Genomic DNA, 23,256 nt, shown 5'->3' on the forward strand with positions numbered 1-23,256 from the left:
TCGTTAAGTGTCTGCCTTTGGTTCAGGTCATGATCTCAGGGTCCTGGGATGAAGCCCTACATCGGGAGTCATGCTCAGCGGGGAGCCTGCTTCTCACTCTTCCAGTCCCCTACCTTGTGTTCCCTCTCTCGCTGTGTCTCTGTCAAATAAATAAATAAAATCTTAAAAAAAAAAAATGTTCATGATTTAACCAACTTCACAAAATTTGGAAAAAAATCGAGGTAAAACCAAGTCTTTTGGGGCACCTGGGTGGCTCAGTGGTTTAGCTTCTGCCTTCAGCTCAGGTCATGATCCCAGAGTCCTGGGACCGAGCCCCACATCGGGCTCTCTGCTTGGCAGGGAGCCTGCTTCCTCCTCTCTCTGCCTGCCTCTCTGCCTGCTTGTGATCTCTATCTGTCAAATAAATAAATAAAATCTTTAAAAAACAAAAACCCAAGTCTTTTGACTTCAAACTACTCTTTCTATTTTAGTATAGATGTCTCTCTATTTAGTACTGAGGACCAAGAAGATTGTTAATTGCTAGTAAGTCCTTTATTTTTAAATCATATGCTAGTAATTCCAAGCTATAAAATGTTATTTTTAATTAAAATATTTTTTCTTACCCAGATTCTTTCTATATACTCTACTTTTCAAAATAATGATGCTGTTTGCTCAGTTATTCTACCCCTTCCTAACGTTTATAAAATGAGTATTTACTTATCTGGATGTTGACTATAGTACCATCCTCAGTGACCTCTGTTAATCTTTCAACTGTCACTTTAACGATGAGTAATGATTTGCTCAAAATTAAACAGCAACCAGTGGCAAAGTTTAATGGAATCCAGTTATTTTACGTTATAATGGAAACCTCTATGAAGTAAGGTGATCATAAAGATTTGTGAAATAAGTAATATGGTGATCTCAATCAGGATATACTGTATATTTGGGACAAAAAGACAAAGAAAGAAGGAAGGGAAAAAGAAAGGAAAGAAATAAAGGGAAAAAAGAAAGGAGGAGGAAGACTAAAGCTAAACTCACTCATTTTTTTTTTCATATTACTGAAATACAGAAGAATCCTAAATACCCGGGGAATCATAGATTTACTATTACCTAACTGAGGATACCCAGGAAGATACCATGATTCCCTACAAATGACACTTCCTTACCTAGTAAATAAGTAGAAGAAAAACAAAATTGATGAACAAGCCCAAGCTGGAGCTCCTTCTCTCCCTCTTCTCAAAATGCAGTTCAAGTACTAGCTACATCAAAAAAAGTGTAGCTTTTTTTTTTAACAAGCATATCACTAAACTCTAACATTAATCTGCATAATCAAAACACTGGGAGTTGAGCCTATTAATTTGCATTTTAACAAGCCTCTGGGTTATTCTCAAACTCAGTCAAGTTTGAAACTCTTCACCTATTCATGAATGATTCTTCAATCATTAAGCATTCATGCTACTTGTTTAATTCTGCTCTGTCAAAGGCTTCGAAAAGGCAAATACTCCTTCAAGTATTCATTAAGAAAGAGATGTACCCTTACATAGATCATTTTGTCCTCTGACCATGAAACTTAGCAGTATTTTTTTTAAGACTGTGATTTTTTTAAAGAGAGGGAGAGGGGAGCAGTGGGAGAGGGAGAGAGAGAATCTTAAGCAGGTTCCACACCCAGCATGGAGCTCAATCTCACAACCCTGAGATCATGACCTGAAAATCAAGAGCCAGATTGACTGAGACACCCAGACGCCCCTAGAAGATTGCAATTTAAAGCCTAGAACGAGACAGAGGAAGTTATGTAAACAAAATATTTTTCTTGGTTTTCCTACTCAAAATGGAAAAAGAAATTGCCCAATAAATAAGGAAAAAAGAACATTTATAAATGTACACAGTATTAAGTACAATAGATTTTTTTATTCAATTATAAGAAATTGATCATAAATTTTTTGTTAAAGACATTTATTTTAGAAAGAAAGTGTGCACATATGAGTGGAGGGTGGTGGGAAGGGGCAGAAGGAGAGGAAGGGGGGGAGGGTTAGAAGCAGACTCCCTGCTGACCTCAGAGCCAACAGGGGGCCGGATGTCATGACTCAGATCATGACTTAAGCTTACATCAAGAGTTGGATGCTCAACCGACTAAGCCACCTAGGTTTCCCATTGGTCATTAACGCTATACACCATTTAAGAAAATGGGTATGAAAAACAAAAGCAGGGGCACCTGGGTGGCTCAGTCAGTCAAGTATCTGCCTTTAGCTAAGCTCACGATCCCAGATCCTGCGATGGAGCCTCACATTGGGCTCCCTGCTCAACAGAGAATCTGCTTCTTCCTCTCCCACTGCCCACCCCACAAATGCTCACACTTGCTCTCTCACTTTCTCTCTCTTTCAAATAAATAAATAAAATCCTAAAAAAAAAAAAAGAAGAAAGAAATAAGTACGATTCCCTTAATGAAGTAAAGAAAAGATTAGAAAGAAAACCACATATATTCTGTCTGTATAAAACTAGGCTTAAATTTATATAAAGGCGTTTAAAAAGATACTCTCAGGTCATGATCTCAGGGTCCTAGGATAGAGTCCCACATCAGACTCCCCTGCTCAGTGGGGAGTCTGCTTCTCTCTCTGCCCCCAGCTCCCCATGCTTATATACTCTCTCTCTCAAAAACAAATAAAATCTTTAAAAATAATTTTAAAAATCAAAATAAAAAGTCACTGTCATGAATTAATAGTAAAGAACAGATTTTTAAGAAAAGATTACCATTCGGTGCAGTGGGAGGTGACCAGATGCCGTAATATTTTGGCAAATATTTTCGTAGCTCTAAAAGAATACCATCCGTACAGTCAGCAGCATAAACCTGAAACAGAGAGAAATATAACATTTGCATGGCAGTTTCTTATAATGCTTTATAATTGTCCTACACATTTCTCAAATAAAATGATACTGGTGAATCATAATCTATCTCGTATTGAGTTTCAATTGGAAACACATTTGGAAGCAAAAAAAAAAAGATTACTTTGTGTCTCCAACAAAAAAGTATGATTGTTTAGAGCACGTTTTTCTTGGTTATCTAATTCTAGCCTTTCACTGTCCTTGAAATATTTTACAACTAAGTTGTAGATAAAGCTTCAACAAATGCAAAATAATTCTTGTCCATGGAAATGTAAAAAAATTCTGGCCGGAAGAAGTTCAGCTCACTTCCTTCCACCCTTCACCACCCCTCATGGGAGGGCAGAAGATAAATACTTATTTCAACTTCCCTTTAATTCTTATAAATTTGTGCTTCTTCGGATTCTCTTTTGAACCAGTTTCAGTATCTGCTTAGTTCCCTCATTATATAATGAGTTTACCAAAATCTTTAACACATATTCATTTTATATCTGTAAGGGTGTTACGGTTTTTTTTTTTTTTTTAGAAGATTTTATTTATTTATTTGACAGAGAAAGCACAAGTACAGGGAACAGCAGAGGGAGAGGGAGAAGCAGGCTCCCTGGTGAGCAGGGAGCCGGGTACAGGGCTCAGTCCCAGGACCCTGAGATCATGACCTGAACTGAAGGCAGATAGTTAACTGACTTAACATAGGCACTCGGGAGTTATGATTTTACCTTTAAAAAATTATCCTTTAGGGATGCCTGGGTGGCTCAGTTGGTTAAGCAGCTGCCTTCGGCTCAGGTCATGATCCCAGCGTCCTGGGATCGAGTCCCACATCGGGCTCCTTGCTTGGCAGCGAGCCTGCTTCTCCCTCTGCCTCTGCCTGCCACTCTGTCTGCGGGACGCCTGGGTGGCTCAGTGGGTTAAAGCCTCTGCCTTCGGCCCAGGTCATGATCCCAGGGTCCTGGGATCGAACCCCACATCAGGCTCTCTGCTCAGCAGGGAGCCTGCTTCCTCCTCTCTCTCTCTCTGCCTGCCTCTCTGCCTGCTTGTGATCTCTATCTATCAAATAAATAAATAAAATCTTTAAAAAAAAAAAATTATCCTTTAACTCAATGTAAGTCTAATTATTTGTCATTTAATTCCTTGATGTATAACCAGTAATAATTCTAGAAAATACTAGAAATGTTCACATATCCTGGAACTAGATTCTTAGTTTTTTCCCTAGAAGAGTAGGGAAAGAAAATATTTTTGGTTTAAAAACAACTTGTAAAACATATTATCCAATGAATTCTCACAATACGGTCTATCCAATTATCCCAAACCATTAAAGTTCACTGGTGTAAAATGTTTGTGAAATCTCAGTATTATAATTCTATTTGTCAAGCCATATTCATGTCTAGTAGTTAGACATAAAACAATTCTATAAAATAAACTCAAATGTGACAGAGACTCACTAAATATCCATGTGATAGACTGTATTACCCAGTTTTCCCTATTGAAATGTGAGCAGAAGTGGTATTAGTCAACTCTAGGCCAAGGTAAGTAAGGGAAGGGTATACCTTACCAACCCTTTGTTCCTGGCATAACATCAGTGAGGTCACAGTGTTCATGAAGACATAACAACAGGATGGAGGAACTAAGTATATATCTATGTTGATATGGACTTGAAATCCATGATATATTTTTAAGTAAAAAAGATAAAAGAACTGGAAGAGTATATATAAAAGGTAAACTTTCTCTTCTTACTTTAAATATGGGAGGGGGGGAGAGATGATTAAAAAAAAAAAAACTTTCTACCTGGAAAAATATAGGATAAAATATAATAAACATTTTCTTAAATGTATACCTGAGCTCCCAAGGAAGAGAAAAGGAAACTCATAGGGGTCTGAAATAAAGAGGGAACCAAAAGCATTAAACTGAGCAGTAATATTTGGGCTTCATAAAGGTCTACTCTGAAGATCTGAACCAAAAGATCTCTTTGGTTCTCACAGATGAAGACAGGGTTACTATACTGAAACAGGGAGAGTAAAAGAAAATCTAATTATGAATTGTAAAAACCCTGTCATCCTCTCCCTTCCCCTACCATTACATTCTAAAAATGCCAGGGACCTAAATAAATAAATAAATAAATAAAAATGCTGGGGGCCAAACTGATCAACAAAAAGACAAAAGCAACAAATAAACAAATAATATTAGGAATATAAAAGAAGTCATTAATTCAGCTCAGGTCCTGATCTCATGGCTCGTAAGATCAAGTCCTGTGTCCAGCCAGCTCCATGCTCAGCAGGAGTCTGCTTCGATATTCTCTCCCTCTGCCCCTTCTCATGCTCACATTTTCTCTCTCTTTCAAATAAACAAATAAATCTTTAAAAAAGAATCCAGGAAAGAAGGAATGAAATGAAAAAAAGGATATTAAAAAGAAAAAGGAAAAAAGACAACTGGCTATAATGATATAGTTAAATTCTACTGAGTCCTTAAGGAGGGGCACCTGGGTATTTTATTGTTAAGTGTCTGCCTTTGGCTCAAGTCATGATCCCAGGGTCCTGGGACTGAGCCCCACACTGGGCTCCCTGCTCAGCAGGAATAAATAAATCTTTAAAAATAAAAATAAAAAAATAAATCTTTAAAAATGAATAGGTGAATGAATAAATAAATAAAATGAATAAATAAATGACTAAAATCTTTTTTTAAAAAAGCCCTTAAGGAACAAAATCCTTATCTGACAGAAATTCTTCCATGAAATAGAAAAAGAAATGCCCCTCCTTTTATGAAGATATAAGAAATCTGATATCAAAGTTAGACAAGGAAAATATGTGAATAAAATAATAATTTAATCTCATTTTTGGGAATAGGTGGAAAAAATATTAAATAAAACACTAGCAAACAAAATCCAGTAATGCATATTATTAAGAAAAAATTAGAAGGACATGTACAAGTAGGTTTTACTCCAAAAATGAAAGATGAAAATAGATTAGAAATCTATTATGACATTTACATTAACAGATTAAAAGAGAAAACTCATAAAATCATTTCAATAGATATAGAGAAGGTACCTGAAAAATATTCAATACCCATTCATGTCTTAAAAAGTTTCTTGAAATAAAAATAGAATGGATGTTGTGTAACTTCCCCTTTTCCCAAGAAACTAGTATCAATCAACTAGATCGGTGGGCATCCCTTGTCCACCAGTGATGGACTTAATAGTACGGTGTCTCTTTTTTTTTTTTTTTAAGATTTCATTTATTTATTTGACACAGAGAGAGAGATCACAAGTAGGCAGAGAGGCAGGCAGAGAGAGGGGGGGAAGCAGGCTCCCCGCTGAGCAGAGAGCCTGATGCAGGGCTCAATCCCAGGACCCTGAGATCATGACCTGAGCTGAAGGCAGAGGCTTAACCCAGGTGCCCCCGGTGTCTCTTAATAGTACAAGATAGTGGAGGGTAGGAAAAGTGTTGAGATCAGGTTATTTACTTCTCTAATTTCCTCCTTCTCAGTTCATACCTTCTAGTAAAGTTACCTTCCCTTAGTTCTAGTAACCACTCCCTTTCTTTGCCCTTTCAGGCCCAGATGGTATTTGTAGGTGGCCTTGAACTGTGACCACACCTTTGTAAACAGTCCTTTTATTAAATTGACAGAGTGTACCTTCATATTTTGACAGTCTTGACGCCCACAGAAGGCAACTTCCTTAACCTGGGAAGAAGTATCAGAAACTTAAGAGAGAAAGCCATACTTAAAAGGAGAAATATTAGAAGTACTTTTCTTAAATGAGAAGAAGATGCCCTTTCTTTCCCCCATCACTACTTCCATTCACCGCTGTACTGGAAGTACTTAAAAGAAATATATGGATTCAAAAGGAACAATAACAGGGGCACCCGGGTAGCTCAGTAGGTTAAGCCTCTGCCTTCAGCTCAGGTCATGATCTCAGGGTCCTGGGACCGAGCCCCCCCACTCAGGCTCTCTGCTGGGCAGGGAACCTGCTTCCCCCTGTCTGTCAAATGAATAAATATTAAAAAACAACAACAATAACAACAACAAAAAAAAGCTTTAACTGTCTACATAGGAAGCAATCAGAACTGTTATAGTTCAATGAGATTACTAGATAAAAGAAATACAAATATCATTCCTGTATATTAGCAATCATTGGGAAACTTAATTCAAAAAAATATTTATGACAGAAACAAAAAATGAGTTACAAAGAGTAAGCTGAACAAATTATGTAAAAGACTTTTACAGAGGGAATATAAAATACATTCTTCAAAAAAGAGGCCATGTGTAGCAGTTAAAAGTACATATTCAAGAGCTAGACTGAGTACATTCAAATCCTGGGGCCATCATCAACTATTTGAATGATCTTGGTAAAATTATTTCAACTAATGATGCCTTCTTCATATGTACAGGTATAAAATGGGGATAATATAGACCCTACCTCACAGGTTTTTTTCTGAGGATTAAACAAGTTAATACTGGAAAAGCATTTATATTAGCATTTGTTTTTTGTTTTGGCTTGTACTGTTTTTTTCTACTTCATCTAAATGAGCTAAAACTACAAAATTCTTAGAAGAAAATAAGTATAAATCTTCATGACTTTAGATATGACACCAAAAGCACAAGCAAAAGAAAAAAACAGATAAATTGGACTTCAGAATTTTAAAAACATTTGTGCTTCTAATCACTACCAAGGAAGTGAAAAGACAACCCAAAGAATGGAAGAAAATATTTGCAAATCATTTACCTGATAAGGGACTTTTATCTAAAATACATAAAGAACTAAAACTAAATTAAAAAGACCACCCAATGAAAAAATAAGCAAAGGATTTGAATAGACATTAGTCCAGAGAATAAATACAGATAGTCAGTAAGTACATGAAAAGATACTCAACATCATTAGCCATTAGGGAAACGCAAACCAAACAAACTGCAATGAAATTAGCACTGCGCTCTCAAAAAAAACAAAACAAAACAAAACAACAACAAAAACCACAAAAAAATAAAAACCACTTCAACACTCACTTGGATGGCCATTAAAAACAAACAAACAAAAACCCTAACAAGTATTGGTGAGGATGAAGGGAAATTGGAAACTTCATACATTGCTGGTGAAAATATAAAAAAATGGTAAAGCCCCTCTGGGACACACTGACAGTTCCTGTAGAATATTCAAATGACCCACCAATTCCAAAATTGGAAACAGGTATTCAAGCACTAATGCAGGAATGTACACAGCCAACACTATTTACAAAAGCCAAAAGATGAGAACAACCCAAATGTCCATCAGTGGGTGAATGGATAAACAAAATGGGGTATGGAAGTAAAATGGAATGTTACCCTTCCATAAAAAGGAACAAAGTTTATGGACATTGGAGAGGGTATGTGCTATGGTGAGTGCTGTGAAGTGTGTAAACCTGGTGATTTACAGACCTGTACCCCTGGGGCTAATAATACATCATATGTTTATTAAAAAATAAAAAAATATAAAAAAAAATAAAATGAAAAAAAAAAAACAAAAAAAAGGAACAAAGTACTGATGCATACTATAATGTAGATGAACTTTAAAAACATTATGCTAGGGGTAGCTGGGTGATGCAGTTGGTTAAGCAATCAATTCTTGGTTTTAGCTCAGGTCATGAGACGGAGCCACAAGTTGGGCTCCACACTCAGCACAGAGTCTGCTTGAGATTCTTGCTCCCTCACCCTCACCACCTCCTGCTCATGCTCTCTCTCCCTCTAAAATGAGTAAATAAATCTTTAAAAGAAAAAAACACTATGCTAAAAAACCAAGCTAGGCCCATATTATACATAACTCCATTTATATGAAATATCCTGGGGGCAGCTGGGTGGCTCAGTGGGTTAAGCCTCTGCCTTTGGCTCAGGTCATGGTCTCAGGGTCCCGCGATTGAGCCCCATATCGGGCTCTCTGCTCAACAGGGAGCCTGCTTCCCCCTCTCTCTCTGCTTGCCTCTCTGCCTACTTGTGATCTCTCTCTGTCAGATAAATAAATAAAATCTTTAAAAAAATTTTTTTATATGAAATATCCTAAATAGGTAAATCCATAGAAAGCAGATTAACAGTTGCCAGGGATGGCTTAATAGGCACAGGGTTTTCTTTGGTGTGATGAAAACATTTTGTAACTAGACAGAGAGTTGAAAACACTGTGAATGCACTAAAAAGTATTCCTAGTCATAGAGTTAATTAGATGTTAAGTATGCCGTGTCCCTTTACCCAAATTTAAAGATTCATAGTACGCATTAGCACATTTAAGGTTCTAAAAAAAATCCTGTAGTAAAAATAAAAACACTTACTTAAATTCAGCACTTCTGCAATGAGCTCTCAGTTAAGGGATATTTATTTATTTATTTATTTGTCATAGAGAGAGAGAGAAAACAAGTGGGCAGAATGGCAGGCAGAGGCAGAGAAACAGGTTCCCTGCTGAGCAAGGAGCCCGATGTGGGGGCCTGATCTCAGGAACCCCCTGAGATCATGACCTGAGCTGAAGGCAGCAGCTTAACCCACTAAGCCACCCAGGTGTCCCAATTAAGGGGTTTTTAGAATGTAGGTCTAAATCCATTAACTGAAATCAATTTAGCAGATCGAAATAAGGATCTTTAAGAAATGAAGTAGAGTAGGGCCACCTGGTTGGCTCAGTCAGTTGGGCAGCCAACTCTTCATTTCAGCTCAGGTTGTGATCTCAGGGTCGTGAGATCAAGTCCTGAGTTGGGCTCCTCACTCAGCACGTAGTCTATTAGAGTTCCTCTCCCTCTGCCTTTTCCCTGCCCCCCTGCTCATGCGTGTGCTCTAAAATAAATAAATAAAATTTTAAAAATGAAGTACAGGGGAAAATACTAGACTGTAAAGATACACATTATATTCACGAAGCTTTTGTTTTAGTCACATATACAATATACCAGGACATGCTTTCAAATGAATTTCTTACCTAGTCATCAGAAAACTATGAAAAACTCTTTGAATACAATGAAACAAACCTTACCTCACTTACCATATTATAGAATTCCAGCTCTCTTGGACCCCTTGGAGGTGGCTGTAACTGTTTCAAAACTGTGCCATCTGGATGTTGCAGGATACCTATAGAACAAAAATCAGCTATTTTTTAATGCTTTGATAATGGTATACCTTGTATCACAAGATAGATGAGTTCTTAAAGTTACAGATAAATCACTTTCATAAAAACTAAGGGGTCTGTTTTCCTTATTTCAGAAATTTCAACATTTAACCAAGAGATTTCAGTGCTTGTTATATGCAAAGCACCAGAACACAAATTGTGAAGTGTGGTTTTATTGTCTCAAATTATTATTCCCCTTAGAGCCCTCTCAGACTTTCTAATAAATTTAGAATATACTTCTAAATTTTATAGAAATTCTTCAGTAATAGTCTTTCTGGGAGAAAGTAATTTATACTTAAACAAAAAATCACAAGCAGTAGTGTAAACTGATTCCACTCTTGTATACAGAAAAAAAAAAATATGTCAAAGGTGGTACTATATGAACTTCCTATTTTGTAACTTTTTAATAAGTTTTTCTCATTTATTATAAGAAACCAACTAAAAATTTTTCCTGATTCAGATGCACCACGTATAGATTGTATGAGGGCACATAACCACTGGGAAAAGTGGCAACTGAAATCAGATACCAAGCCTGAAGCAGGAAGGGGCAACTTCTCATAATCAGCCCACTCAAAGGAGGAGCCTTTTCCTAAAGCCATCACATATGTACTAGCACTGGTCCTGTCCCTATACCAAGAAGACTCATTACCAAATTTATATGCTAAAATCTTAAATTTTCAAATATTGAGCTTTTCACCAAATCACATGTTAGAACACAACAGGGCTCAAATAAGTATCATAAGGAAAAAAAGAGAATAGGTCAGAAAAAATTCCTTCACTGAAAAAATAAAATTAAATTAAAAAACAACAACAACAACAACAATAAAAAACCTCTCGGACTTCTACTTTCACTTAAGAGACAGAAATCTAAAAATCCCATCCCAAGACTCAGGGTCAGAGGGCCTACCTAATATTGAAGCTGCACCAAGACAACAAGAAACACCCCCTACAGCCTTGCATCAGGCTGGTAATTACCAAGTAATAAGCAACAGTAGCCTACATTTGGAGAAAAGGCATGAACATGGAGAAAAATTATCTCTGAAGCATGAGTGCACAAAGAAGACATAAAGTAGAGGGTTAAACAGGAATGTTGAGAAAACTCCTCTGGCAAATCAACCCCATTCTAAACATAAGCTTACAAGAGAAAAACTTCAAGCCTGAGGTGCACTAAAGGTGTTATTAGTCTGCTCCAGCTTCCATAACAAAATACTGCAGACTAAGTGGCTTAAACAACAAAAATTTATTTTTTCACAATTCTAGAGGCTGGAAGTCACAGATCAAGATGACAGCCTATTTAGCTCCTGGTGAGAGTTTTCTTCCTAGCCTGTAGACAGCTGCCTTCTTATTTTGTCCTCACATAGTGGAGACAGTGAGAGAAAAAACATACTCTCATGTCTCTTTTTATAAGGACACTCATTCTTTTGGGTCAGGCCCACCCTTATGCCCTCATTAATCTTAATTATCCCCACAAAGACCCTCTCCAAATACAATCATACCGAAGAAGGTTGTTCCTTCAGTGTATGAATTTGGGGCAACACAACATTCAGTTCATAACAGAAAGTAAGTATAAGAACAAAATTCAAACTTGGCTCTATTCCTGACTAGATTGGCTCAATCACCAACACTAACTGCCTAGCAGAAGAGGTATATTCATTTCAGTCATAAATACTGTTTGCTTTCAGTCTCACATGTGATGTCCAGAATTTAATAAAAAATTCCAAGACATATGAAAAAGCAAGGGAAAAAAACACTTCCAAAAGAAGATGCAACATATAGAAGAGTTTCAGAGATGATACAAATGTCAGAATTATCAAAGGAACTTAAAATAACCACAATTAATATGTTAAAGATTATAACAGAAAAGGTAAGTAACATGCATGCAAAGATGGGGAATTTCAGTACAGAAACTTAAGAGACAAATGGAAAGTTAGATGTGAAAAAGGGAGCAGCACCTGGGTGGCTTAGTCAGGAAAGTATCTGCCTTCAGCTCAGTCCCCCAACAGGTTCCCTGTTCAGTGGGGAGTCTGCTCCTCTTTCCCTCTGTCCCTTCCCTGGCTTGTGTTCTCTCCTCTCTTGCTCACTCTCTCTCAAATAAAAAAAGAAATTAAAAAAAAAAGAAGAAAAATGAGTAAAGAGACAAAAACATGCTTTCCATGGGCTCATAAGCAGACAAAATATAGAAGAGGAAGGAATCAGGGAGTCTGATGACAAGTCAACAGCAATTACCCAAACTGAAACACAAACAGGAAAAAAAAAAAGTGGAAAAAGTTAGAAGAAAGCATCTACAATCAGTGGAATAATATCGAACAGCCTAAGATAACTATTAGAATCCTAGAAAAAAGAAAAGGCACGCTCATGTTCACTGAAGCCATGATTCACAATAGTCAAAAGTGGAAGTAACCTAAATGTCTATCAACAGATGAAAGATTAAAAAAATGTGATAATATACATATAATGGGAACATTTTTCAGCCTTAAAAAAGGAAATTCTTTATGCTACAATATGGATGAACCTTGAGGGCATATGTTAAGTGAAATGAGACAGTCACAGAAGTACAAATACTGCATGATTCCACTTACATAAGGTATTTAAAGTAGTCAAACTCTAAGAAACGGCAATTACAATGCTGGTTTCCAGGTCTTGGAGGAAGGGAGAGGGGAATTTGTTGCTCAAGGAATAGTTTCACTTTTGCAAGATGAAAAAGTTCTAAGAGATATGTTGCACAAAAATGTATAGTTAACACTACTGTACTGTAAGGTTAAAATGATTAATATGGTAAATTTAATGATGTGGGGCTTTTTTAACCACAATGAAAAAATTATGTACGTAGTGGGATTATTTTACTATGTAAAATAAATGCATGTTAAAATTTCTATCTGTGGCAAGAACTTTCTAGGTAATTTTTATTTCTTTTTTTGTAACTTTCTCCAGGAGTTTCTATAATAAACACACTGCTTTTATTATGAGAAAAAAATATATGACATGAAAAATTCAAATATGCTAAAATGATTATACATTCTATTTAATCTCAATTATGTAAACAAGTTATTGAAAAAGATGAAGGGAAAAGTTTTTAAATGACAGAAAGGGTATGAGGAAATACTTGACAAGACAATGTCTAAAATGCTCTAAAACTAATGAAAAACCTAAAAACACAGAGATGGGAATTCTAAATAGGATAGAAAATACAAATTCCTAGACATTTTTTTTTTAAAAGACTATTTATTTATTTGACACAGAGAGCGAGAGATCACAAATAGGCAGAGAGGCAGGCAGAGAGAGAGGGGGAAGCAGGCTCTGTGCTGAGCAGAGAGCCCGATGCGGGGCTCAATCCCAGGACCCTGAGATCATGACCTGAGCTGAAGGCAGACGCTTAATCCACCGAGCCACCCAGGCGCCCCCAAACTCCTAGATATTTTAAATATAAAGACAAGGATGAGTTAAAAGTAAAAGGATAGGAAAAAAGACTATACTAGCAACTACCATTCATAAGAAAGTTAACATATTATTATTACCATATATCGGACTATGTTAATAATAGAGAACTCAAGAAAAAGGAACATTATCATATGTAAAAAGGGACATTTCATAAGTCAATTCATTTAGACACAGCAATCCTAAATGTGTGTACCTAATAAGAACTTCAAAATAAGTGAAAAAAAAAAAAAAAGTGACAGAACTGAGAAGAGAGACAAACCTGCAATTACTCTCTCAAAAATTGATAAAACATTAGTAGTGACACATAAAACTAAACAACAGTATCAAACAATCACATTGACAGGTACAGGATACTATATCCAAAAGAATACGCATTTTTTCATGTACAAATGGAACATTTACCAAGACTGACCATGTGCTGAGTGATTAAAAAAAAAAAAAAAAAGTTTAAATTTAAAAGGATTGAATATCCTCTGTCCATAATGGAAATAAGATATTTGGGAAAATACCAAGTAGTTATTGGTATTGTAGTTAATCATGGATCAAAATACACAAAGGAAATTTAAAAACATTTTTAACTAAACAATAATAAAAACTAACGTAACAAATTTGTGAAATGTATCTGAAGTACTGCTTAGAACTCAGAGGAAAATTAGTAGTTTCAAATGCTTCTATTAGAAAAAAAGAAAAAGAAAGGGGAGTTCAAACTTAAGATGCTAGAAAAAAGTAAGATATTAACCCAAAATAAGTGGAAAGGCAGGAGCAAATAAAAACAAAAACAATGAAATAAAAATAGACAACAGGAAAAAAAAATCAATAAAAAAGATTCTCTGAGATCAATAAAACTGATAAAACTCTAGCTAGATGGAGCAAGAAAAAAACAAATTACCATAATTGGGAATAAATGAAAGATGGGGTGTCACGATAAATGCTATAAGCATTAAAGTCATAAGAGAGTTATGAACTTCATACCAATAAATCCAACTTAAATAAAATGAATAAACTCCTTTACACATAAATTATTAAAACACAAGAAGCAGAAAACCCAAGTTGCCCTAGGTCTATGAAGAACACTGAATTCATAATTTTAAATATCTTTATAGATAACTGTAGGCCAAAATGGTTTCAATAGTAAATTCTATCAAACATTTACAGAAAAAGATAATAGCACTCTTCCCAAATTTTTTTTAGAAAACAGGAAAGTGGGGAACATCTCCCCACTAATTTTATGAAACCAGCATACTCTTTTTAAAAAACCCAACAAAGACTTAAAAGAATATTATGGACCTCATGAACACAGTCGTAAAAATATTTAATGAAACATCAGTAAACTTAATCCAGCAATATATTATCACGACCATGAGGACTTATTCCAGGAATGAAAAGTTGGTTGAAATATTTCAGTATGAGTAAATACGTTGATATTTTGGATAAGACAGAATTCTCAAAGAGAAAGAAGAGATATATAAATACAGAACAGGGGAAGGTAAAGAAAAACCCTGTGGTATTAGGTTTAAATTATAGGTATAGATATGAACCCAAATTTTAAAAATATTAAATTATGTATCTCTTAGTCCAATCTGCTTAAGGAAAACCAGCAACCATACCCAAGGAGTAATGAGTATACCTGGTGCCCATACTCTGGTTTTTAAATACCATTCTTCCCTAAAGGAACCAGGTTCTTAAAGAAAAATAAGCTTGTTCCAGGGCTGGAACAGAAAAAGTACAAGACAAACACAGAACATCTTTTTTATGCTAGAAAGTGAGAAAGTGCTTCAAAAGAAAAATGGGAAATGTTGAAAAGACCAAGTAGCCAGCCTGAAGAAGCTCCCACTGCCCAAATTTGGGACAAGATGAGCATCAATGTAAGTAGTAGTAACAATAATGGCTAAGACACATTGCCTGAAGTCTGCAAAAATCCTTATAATGAAAGAAAGCAAGAGAGAGAGAAGGGAAACCTACAATTCCCTAAAGCAGGATGCCAACTGACAAATTTAACAGGAATGACAGTTATTACCATTTTGCAACTACCACAGTAGTAAGTTGGTCAAATACCGTCAATGTATGCTTATAATGCTGGGTGAAAACTGAGGAACAGGATTTTTAACAGTCTCCAACAGTCTTTTTTTATTCCTCTCAAATTACTTAATGCCAATAGGAAAAATGAAAACTTTACAGTGGAAAACTTGTCAAATATCACCTAACCAAGTTGTCAAAGTCACATCACCAGTGATGCAACTGACATCCTGTGCTTATGATGCTTCAAGAATACAATGTAACTCAAATAAAAGAAAAAAATGAAAAACTGCTCCAAATGATAGGTAACTAAAGAGTCCTAACGACTAAATGCAACATGCAGTCTTGGATGGGGGAAATTGCTACAATGGATATTACAGGGGAAAAAAATGACAAAAGCCTAATGTTAAATATTCTCAATTTGATCACTGTACCATGGTTAGGTAAGAAAATGTTCTCATTTTTAGGAGTTAATTATTTAGAGGAAAAGGGGTCATAATGTCTGCAATTTAATATTAAATGGTTCTGCTAAATCATTATCAAGTAGAAAGTGATAAAGCAAATGTGGCAAAATATTAATAACAGGTAAACCTAGATGAATGGTATACATTAATTGATTATACTATTCTTGCAACTTTTCAGTTTGAAATTTTCCCAAAATAAAATAAAAATTCCTTAAAAAAGGCGGTATAATTTATAGTAACTCAAATACTTAGGGAAAAATCTAGCGAATGCTGTGTAAGACCTCTACAACGAAAACTATGACTAAGAGAAATTTAAGAAGGCCTAAATAAATGGAGAAATCTGCTATGTTCATGTATTGGAAGATTCAAGTACTATAAAGAAAGCAATTTTCACCAAAGCACCCTATAGACTCAAAGCAAACACAAAAATCTTACCATTTCTTGGGAAAAATTACAGGTTCATTTAAAATCTATATGGAAATGCAAAGGATCAGAAATCATCAAGACAATCTCAAAAAAGAAAACAGGATGCTTACTCCACCATACATTAATACTCAATTCCTCACTGAATTAAGACAATGGGATATTACTTCTATGATAAACAAATCAATGAAAATAAATATAAGTCTAAAAGCAAATCCAGGAAACTGACTGAAAAAACTGGGGTACATATGCACAATGGAGTACAACTGACTGTTAAAAAGGATGAGGAAGCACTCTATGAACTGATACTACTGATTTCTAAGATATATTAAGTTTAAAATTGAAGTGCAAAACAGTAGATAAAGTGTACTACTTTTTATGCCAGGAAGAAAGAAAAATACGAAAATTTATAGAGATTTGCATGTTCTTGCAACAAGTAACTTAGCAAGGATAAATCAGAAAACGAGAGTGGTTACCTACAAAGGATGTTGAGAAATGGGTGGAGTGACAGAGAATGAAGTGACACTTCTGATAGATCTCTCTGTAAAGTTTTAAGTTTTGGAAGAATGTTAATTTTATAAACATTCAAAAATACATAATTAAATAAAAATGAAGGGAGGGAACTGAATTTAAACACAAATGAATCCAACTGTTTTTCAAATAAATAATATTACCTTAGAGAAGAGGGGGGAAAAATAACCTCCCCCACCCCACAAACCCCTAATCCAGTAGCTTCTGAAGTGTTTCCAACCACATACCCTTAGTATAAGGGAATCTCATCTTGAATTCTTTATTCTAGGTTTGTTTTCTGTGGTAGTAGGGGTATAGAAATTCTGAAAATTACAGGAACAAGCAAAACATACAAACCAAAACACACACACACACAAAAGAACATTAAAAATGTTGCGAGCCAGGGTTCTCACTGAGGTAGATGAGAAATACAAATTTAGAATTAGGAAAGGAGGGGCGCCTGGGTGGCTCAGAAGGTTAAAGCCTCTGCCTTCGGCTCAGGTCATGGTCCCAGGGTCCTGGGGTCTAGCCCCGCATCGGGCTCTTTCCTTGGTGGGGAGCCTGCTTCCTCCTCTCTCTCTCTACCTTCCTCTCTGCCTACTTGTGATCTCTCTCTGTCCAATAAACAAATAAAATCTTAAAAAAAAAAAAAAAGAATTAGGAAAGGAAAGAACTCTGTGGTACTGGAAAGAAATTGGAAATACCAGTATGATATGATTTCTAAATATTTATACATTCTTCTCAGTTATGTTCTTTGGAAGGGCCAAGAAGCAATAACACTCCAATAGCAATGAGCACATCTAGCACCCAGATCTTAGTTTCAAAATACCATTTCCCACTGAAAATGAACCAGGACTCCTGAGAGCAACTGCTGGCTCTAGAATTGGGAAGGGAAAGTATAAGTCTAAAATAACTTGTGACAGAAAGGAAGGAAGTACTCCCACTCAACAAATCTGGGACAATTTGAACACCAAAATAAATATGTTCTATAATGGGTCATGACACTATAAAATAAGAATCTATGAGTCCAAACTATTAATAAAGGACATATACAGGAGTAAAGTGAGGGCTGTTTTTAGAATGCTGACTGTGAAAACAGAGGTAGTGATAGAACTGGGGAGAAAAATCACAATTTTTCAACTTTTAGAGTAAAGACTGCTTCAGGCAAAAATCAGCAATAGATGCCAAATATAGAGATGGAGTCTGAGGAGGATCTGGATATGTCCATGATCTCAAAGTGTCTCTCCAATAATTTGCACTATTAGTTGCAAAGTGAAAAATATTAACTACATGCTGGAGAAGCCAGACCATAACTGGACCAGATGATCAAAATAAATATCACTAATAATGGACAGATGCCATAACTGGACCAGATGATCAAAATAAATATCACTAATAATGGACAGATGGACACTGTAGGCCTCCAGATGTGATACCTTGAGGAGAACGCACTTCTATAATAATCCAGTCAGAAACGCATCCCCTGAATCTTACCGTAACAACCCATCAGAAATCCAAAAAAAGAGAACATTTCATAAAATAACTAGCTGGTACTCTTAAAAAATGACAATGTCATAAAAGATAAAGACTGAGGAGCTGTTACAAATTAAAGGATTCTGAGAGACATGACAACTAAATGCAATAAATGATCCTTAACTAAATCCTGGACGGAGAAAAACAAGTATGATAAAAGACCAGAACAGCTGACAAAATTAGAATATGGATTATGGATAAAAGCACTGTATCACTGTTAAATTTCCTATATTTGATAAATATGCCATGGTTACAGAAATACACACTGACATATTACTGTATAAAGGGACAAGATATATACAACCTATCCTCAAATAGTTCCCCCCCAATAAATAATATGCAAGAGAAAGAAATTCCATAAAATGTTAAGTTCTCTATACTGTCTTTGCAACTTTCCTGTAAGTCTGAAATTATTTTAAGTCAATTAGTTTTAGAACATATCTAATAAAACAGACCATAAGCCAAAATAGATAACACCAGTTTAAATCCTTCTTTTACCCAGACTACCTCATTTCTATATCCTTAGATCAGGAAACAAATACAGGATTTCAATATTTGTTTGAAACTTTAAGGAATTTTGAAAGAAACTAATGGCACATGTTAAATAATAAAACAGAAAAAGGATTTCATGCTAACTTTGGTGAACTTTGGGAATTTAAACCAAATTCCTCCCTATGAAGAATGTGAAACCTCCCTATAGAAAATTTTGCACAATGTGTTAAGTATACTATATTATACAAAAATGTTTAATACACTACTTAAAATAGCAAAAAAAAAAAAAAAAATAGTGAAAATATAAAAATCTATCCCAAGAGGAATAAATTGTGATAGATTCACACTATGGAATACAAGTTTTTTTAAAAAGTATGAAGTGTATTATGAATACAAAAATATGGATATACTACATAATACAGAATTTTTAACAAGTTGCTGATATATCGGGGTGCCTGAGTGGCTCAGTGGGTTAAGGCCTCTGCCTTTGGCTCAGGTCATGTTCCCAGGGTCCTGGGATGGAGCCCCCACATCATCATCGGGCTCTCTGCTCAGCGGGGAGCCTGCTTCCTCCTCTCTCTCTCTGCCTGTCTCTGCCTACTTGTGATCTCTATCAAATAAATAAAATATTTTTTTTAAAAAAGTTGCTGATATATCTATTTGTACAAAAATTAGAGTTCTGTTAGTGTATTTAGGTATGGGCCCAGAAACAAAAACCTGAGAAGTTGCACCAGGAATAGTTACCAGTGACTACCTATAGGAGAGGGAGAGTAGGTAGAAGGGTACTATTACACCATTTGAATTTTTTTCCTAAAAGATTATGTACTACTTTTACAATTAAAAAAAACCAAAACAACACTTTGTATTCTTAGATATAAGACTGAAATCATACTTCAGTGAAGAACACAAAATATTACTCTGATAGCAGAACTGTAACATATTCTTATTACTCAACTATAACAAGATCTATTTTTACATTCAAGTACTTTTGTGCAATTGGTTTCATGTTTTTAATTTTTATTTAACAAAACCAACAACTCCTTTTTGGAAACAGGTAAGATAGATTATCAATCCAAAACTGAAAAACCCTTAGTTAATGGCAGTAAGAAAAATTTTAAAAGGCAAAACAAATATCCACACAATGTCTTTAAGAAAATTTACTCTGAAAGTTTCAGTTGACAGCCAAGCCAAAGTATAATCTACACAAAGTACTTTACAACTGTGATTTATGATAGTAGAGAGACACAATAAATTCTTGAACTTTGAATTACTGAGCATCTTGTTATCCATTTTATGAATACATAAGATTATCATCATTCAGGTGTCCTTTCATTAATAATATATGCTAGGCTGTGTAAATAACTATGAATTAAATTCAATAAAATATTTATTAGGTTGCTAGCACAGTATGTTTGAGGCATTGTGCACTAGTGATACAGACAATCCCTAGTCAAGAGTATCTTACAAAATTTTTTAAACTGAATGCAATAATAAATAAAATTAAGGACTTTTAGAATCTCAACTACTCCTTCAATTAGGTAATTTGGGTGCCAAAACAACTTTCAGCCACTGTTTGCAATGTGGTATAAAGTCACATTTAGAGTACATTTGTGAATAGGCTGAATAGGTTCACTATTACACACTTTGATAAGCAGTGGTTACACTCTCAAATGACAATCACCATCGAAATTGTGTGTATTCTGCGGTATTTTATCTATTTTCCTTTGTACATGAGTCGATCTCTAGGGACCCTTAGGAAACAATTACTTTTTTTAAGGCTTCTAAAATACTATTAGGAATATTATCATTACAATTCATTAAAATAAATCAGTAGGTATGCAGTATAAATTTACCAACAATAATTCCATAATTACTCTAAAACTTTCAATACCAGAACAGACACACACAAAAATGTGTCTGTGCAAAGCATCTTAAGCTGTTTCCTTACATCTAGGCTAAGCACCTTGAGAACTCTATTTGTTTCCTTGCCTCTGTGTACTAAAAGAACTGTCATTTTTCACTCTTTCAGCATTTCCCAATTTAACTAAGCCCCAATCCCTGGACAAGGCTATGAGGATAAACAGATTTGGTCCCTAACTTAAAGGAACTCACAGTTCAGTGGGGACAAAGGCAGAGTCTACACTGACATCATCATTAATACCTAACTTTCACCATGAAAAAAGAAAGGTGGGTAAAGATAAAAGCAGAAAGAAATACTGCTCTTTGAGAAATAACATACATACAAAGATTCAAACAAATACTCATCCACTTTCAAAAATCCTTGTTGGATGAGTTATCTGCAAGAACAATACACGATGTACAGTGTTCTGAGGCATGACCCTTGGTGTCCCGAATCTAACACGCAGTCACGTGTGACCTCAGGCTTGCCACTTAACCAGGCTTGGCCTCAGTTACTCCTCTAAAAATGTCAATATTATCTTACTACCCTAAGCCCGAATCATTTTACTAACATAAACCAAACTGTATCTAATGGTTTCTAAGTCTAAGATCTGCAATACTCACATACTCATACATCAGATTCCCCAAGTAATCATGGCCCGGAGAACCAGTGTGAGTAAACTAGGTGAATTACGGTTCCTAAACTCAACTTTTACATCACCAAGACAATCAACTGCGATAGGTCCTACATTGTGCTTTAAACGTGGTGGGCTCACAAAATGTGTTACACAGACCATGACACAATCTTAAAAAGATAATCAAGAATAACTGAATGCCTTAACTGTGTACCTTTCTAGTAACAGCAGGGTATATTTCCTACCACGAAATTAGAGTTTCTGCATTACCGAACCACGCCTCCTGAAAAACCCAGGAGACACCAGAAAAACCTCTCAAAGGAATGGGGAGAAAGATCCTGGATAAGCCAATAAAACGTTCCCAGTAAATAAATAAATGAAATAAGCCCTGTTTTTCCTTCCCCTCCAGCTATGCAGCTGCACACAGAAGAGAAGCACTAGATTAGCATCATCTGCATTTCATTCCTTTTCTTGTGCAATTGCTCCCCGCCTATAATAAACAGACCTTGTGCTCAGGGGAGAATTTACTTCCCCGTTCAGTAAGTTCCTATTTTTCACTAACTACGCCGTTTCCAATCAACAACCACCCTCCTGGGAAGATCAGGCACTCCTCTCCCCGCCAACTCCCGCGGCTGGCCTAATGCCCCCCACCCTAGAAATCCGCCCCCCCTTTCGAGCCTCTGCTGCATGGGTCTCGAGGCTCCGGGGAACAGCGGAATAGGCCTGGGGTGCTGTGCGCAAACAGGAGGGGAGTCTAGCCCAGCCAGTGAGCGCCAAGCTGCCTCGGCCGGCCGGGGGCTCACACAAGCGAAAGCGGAGCGGCGAGCCCCACGCCAACCCCCACTTACCCACTTTGTCTTTCCCGTACATGTGCCCAGCCACCTGATGCGAGAGGGGCACGCATCCGTTGAGGAAGCAGAGCCTGCCGCCTGCCGCCTTCGGGGTGCCCTCGGGGGGGGCTTCGCTCACCGGTGGGGTCCGCATTTCTGGGGGGCCGGGCGCCTCAATTCGGAGGGGGGATGGCGGCTCCGTTGCCATAACGGAGAGCCGAAGCTGAAGGTATAGCCTCAGTGAGAACAGGAAAAAAATAAGGCGGAAGGAGGGGGAGCCGGAGAACCCGAGGGTCGCTTAGGCTTGGCCGCGAGGAGGCCCGGGGGTTCCCGCGGCTGGTGCCCGTTGAGGCCCGGGAAGGGGGCCCATGACGCCACGGAAGCGCGAGCGCTCCCCTGCCTAACTCTCGGCGGAGCGCGGCTCCCGACTCCTGCTGCTCTGCCGCTGCGGCTATCGTTGCCGGCTCAGCCCTGGAAACGGAACCGAGCCGAGGAGCGGCGGCCGCGGCGGCGCCCCGCTCTCCCTGGGGCCCTGACGGCGAGGGCGGCCCCACCTCCTGCGCCCCCGCCCCCTCCCGCCGTCCTCCAGTCCCCTCAGCTGCCGAGCGCGTCAGCGCCGCCTGCACCGCCGCCGCAGCCGCGAGCTTCCGACTGCGCGACCCGCGGCCGCCGCTGCTACTGAGCATGCCCAGAGGCTACCCGACGGGACCCCCTGCAGCGGGGCGGGAGCCTGGCGCAGCCAGCGCGAACGGAAGGCTACCGGATGGGGCAAGGGCCCTCGCGGTCTTTCTCACCCCCCACCGCTGAGCTGGCCTTACAGTGCCGGCCGGGCTGTTGTAGCTTCATTCATTCTGTGGGCGTTTCAGCGCTTCCTGGGGTCCGGCTCAAAGACTCCAGGGGCTTGCAGGTGTGAGGAGCAATCAGTCACGTGTTGAGAATTGGGAGGTCCTGGCTTGGGAGGCTACCCTGCAATCAACTCCCTCCGGTTCCCATCACGCATGGAAACGAGAAGAGTAAAAACAAGCAGCTTCTTAGAAAATGCACCTTCAAAACACCCTTTG

At 37.3% G+C, this 23,256-nt stretch overlaps 1 protein-coding gene across 2 annotated transcripts in view; it reads right to left on the reverse strand.

Moving 5' to 3' along the window:
• The window catches only part of IPMK (inositol polyphosphate multikinase), a 48,305-nt gene extending 25,901 nt beyond the window's left edge, over positions 1-22,404 (reverse strand). Inside the window, exons 1-3 of one of the 2 annotated variants that reach the window (XM_047701789.1) lie at positions 22,214-22,404; positions 9,833-9,918; positions 2,728-2,824 (exon numbers count right to left, since the gene is read on the reverse strand). In XM_047701789.1, coding sequence (XP_047557745.1) covers positions 2,728-2,824; positions 9,833-9,918; positions 22,214-22,403 — 373 coding nt within the window. In that variant the 5' untranslated portion in view covers position 22,404. Of the gene's footprint in view, positions 1-2,727; positions 2,825-9,823; positions 9,919-22,213 lie in introns of both variants that reach the window. The other variant, XM_047701788.1, reaches the window with a different exon arrangement.
• Between the last annotated feature and the right edge of the window lie 852 nt (positions 22,405-23,256).

Source organism: Lutra lutra, chromosome 14 (genome assembly GCF_902655055.1).
Source record: "Lutra lutra chromosome 14, mLutLut1.2, whole genome shotgun sequence".
Taxonomy (NCBI): domain Eukaryota; kingdom Metazoa; phylum Chordata; class Mammalia; order Carnivora; family Mustelidae; genus Lutra; species Lutra lutra.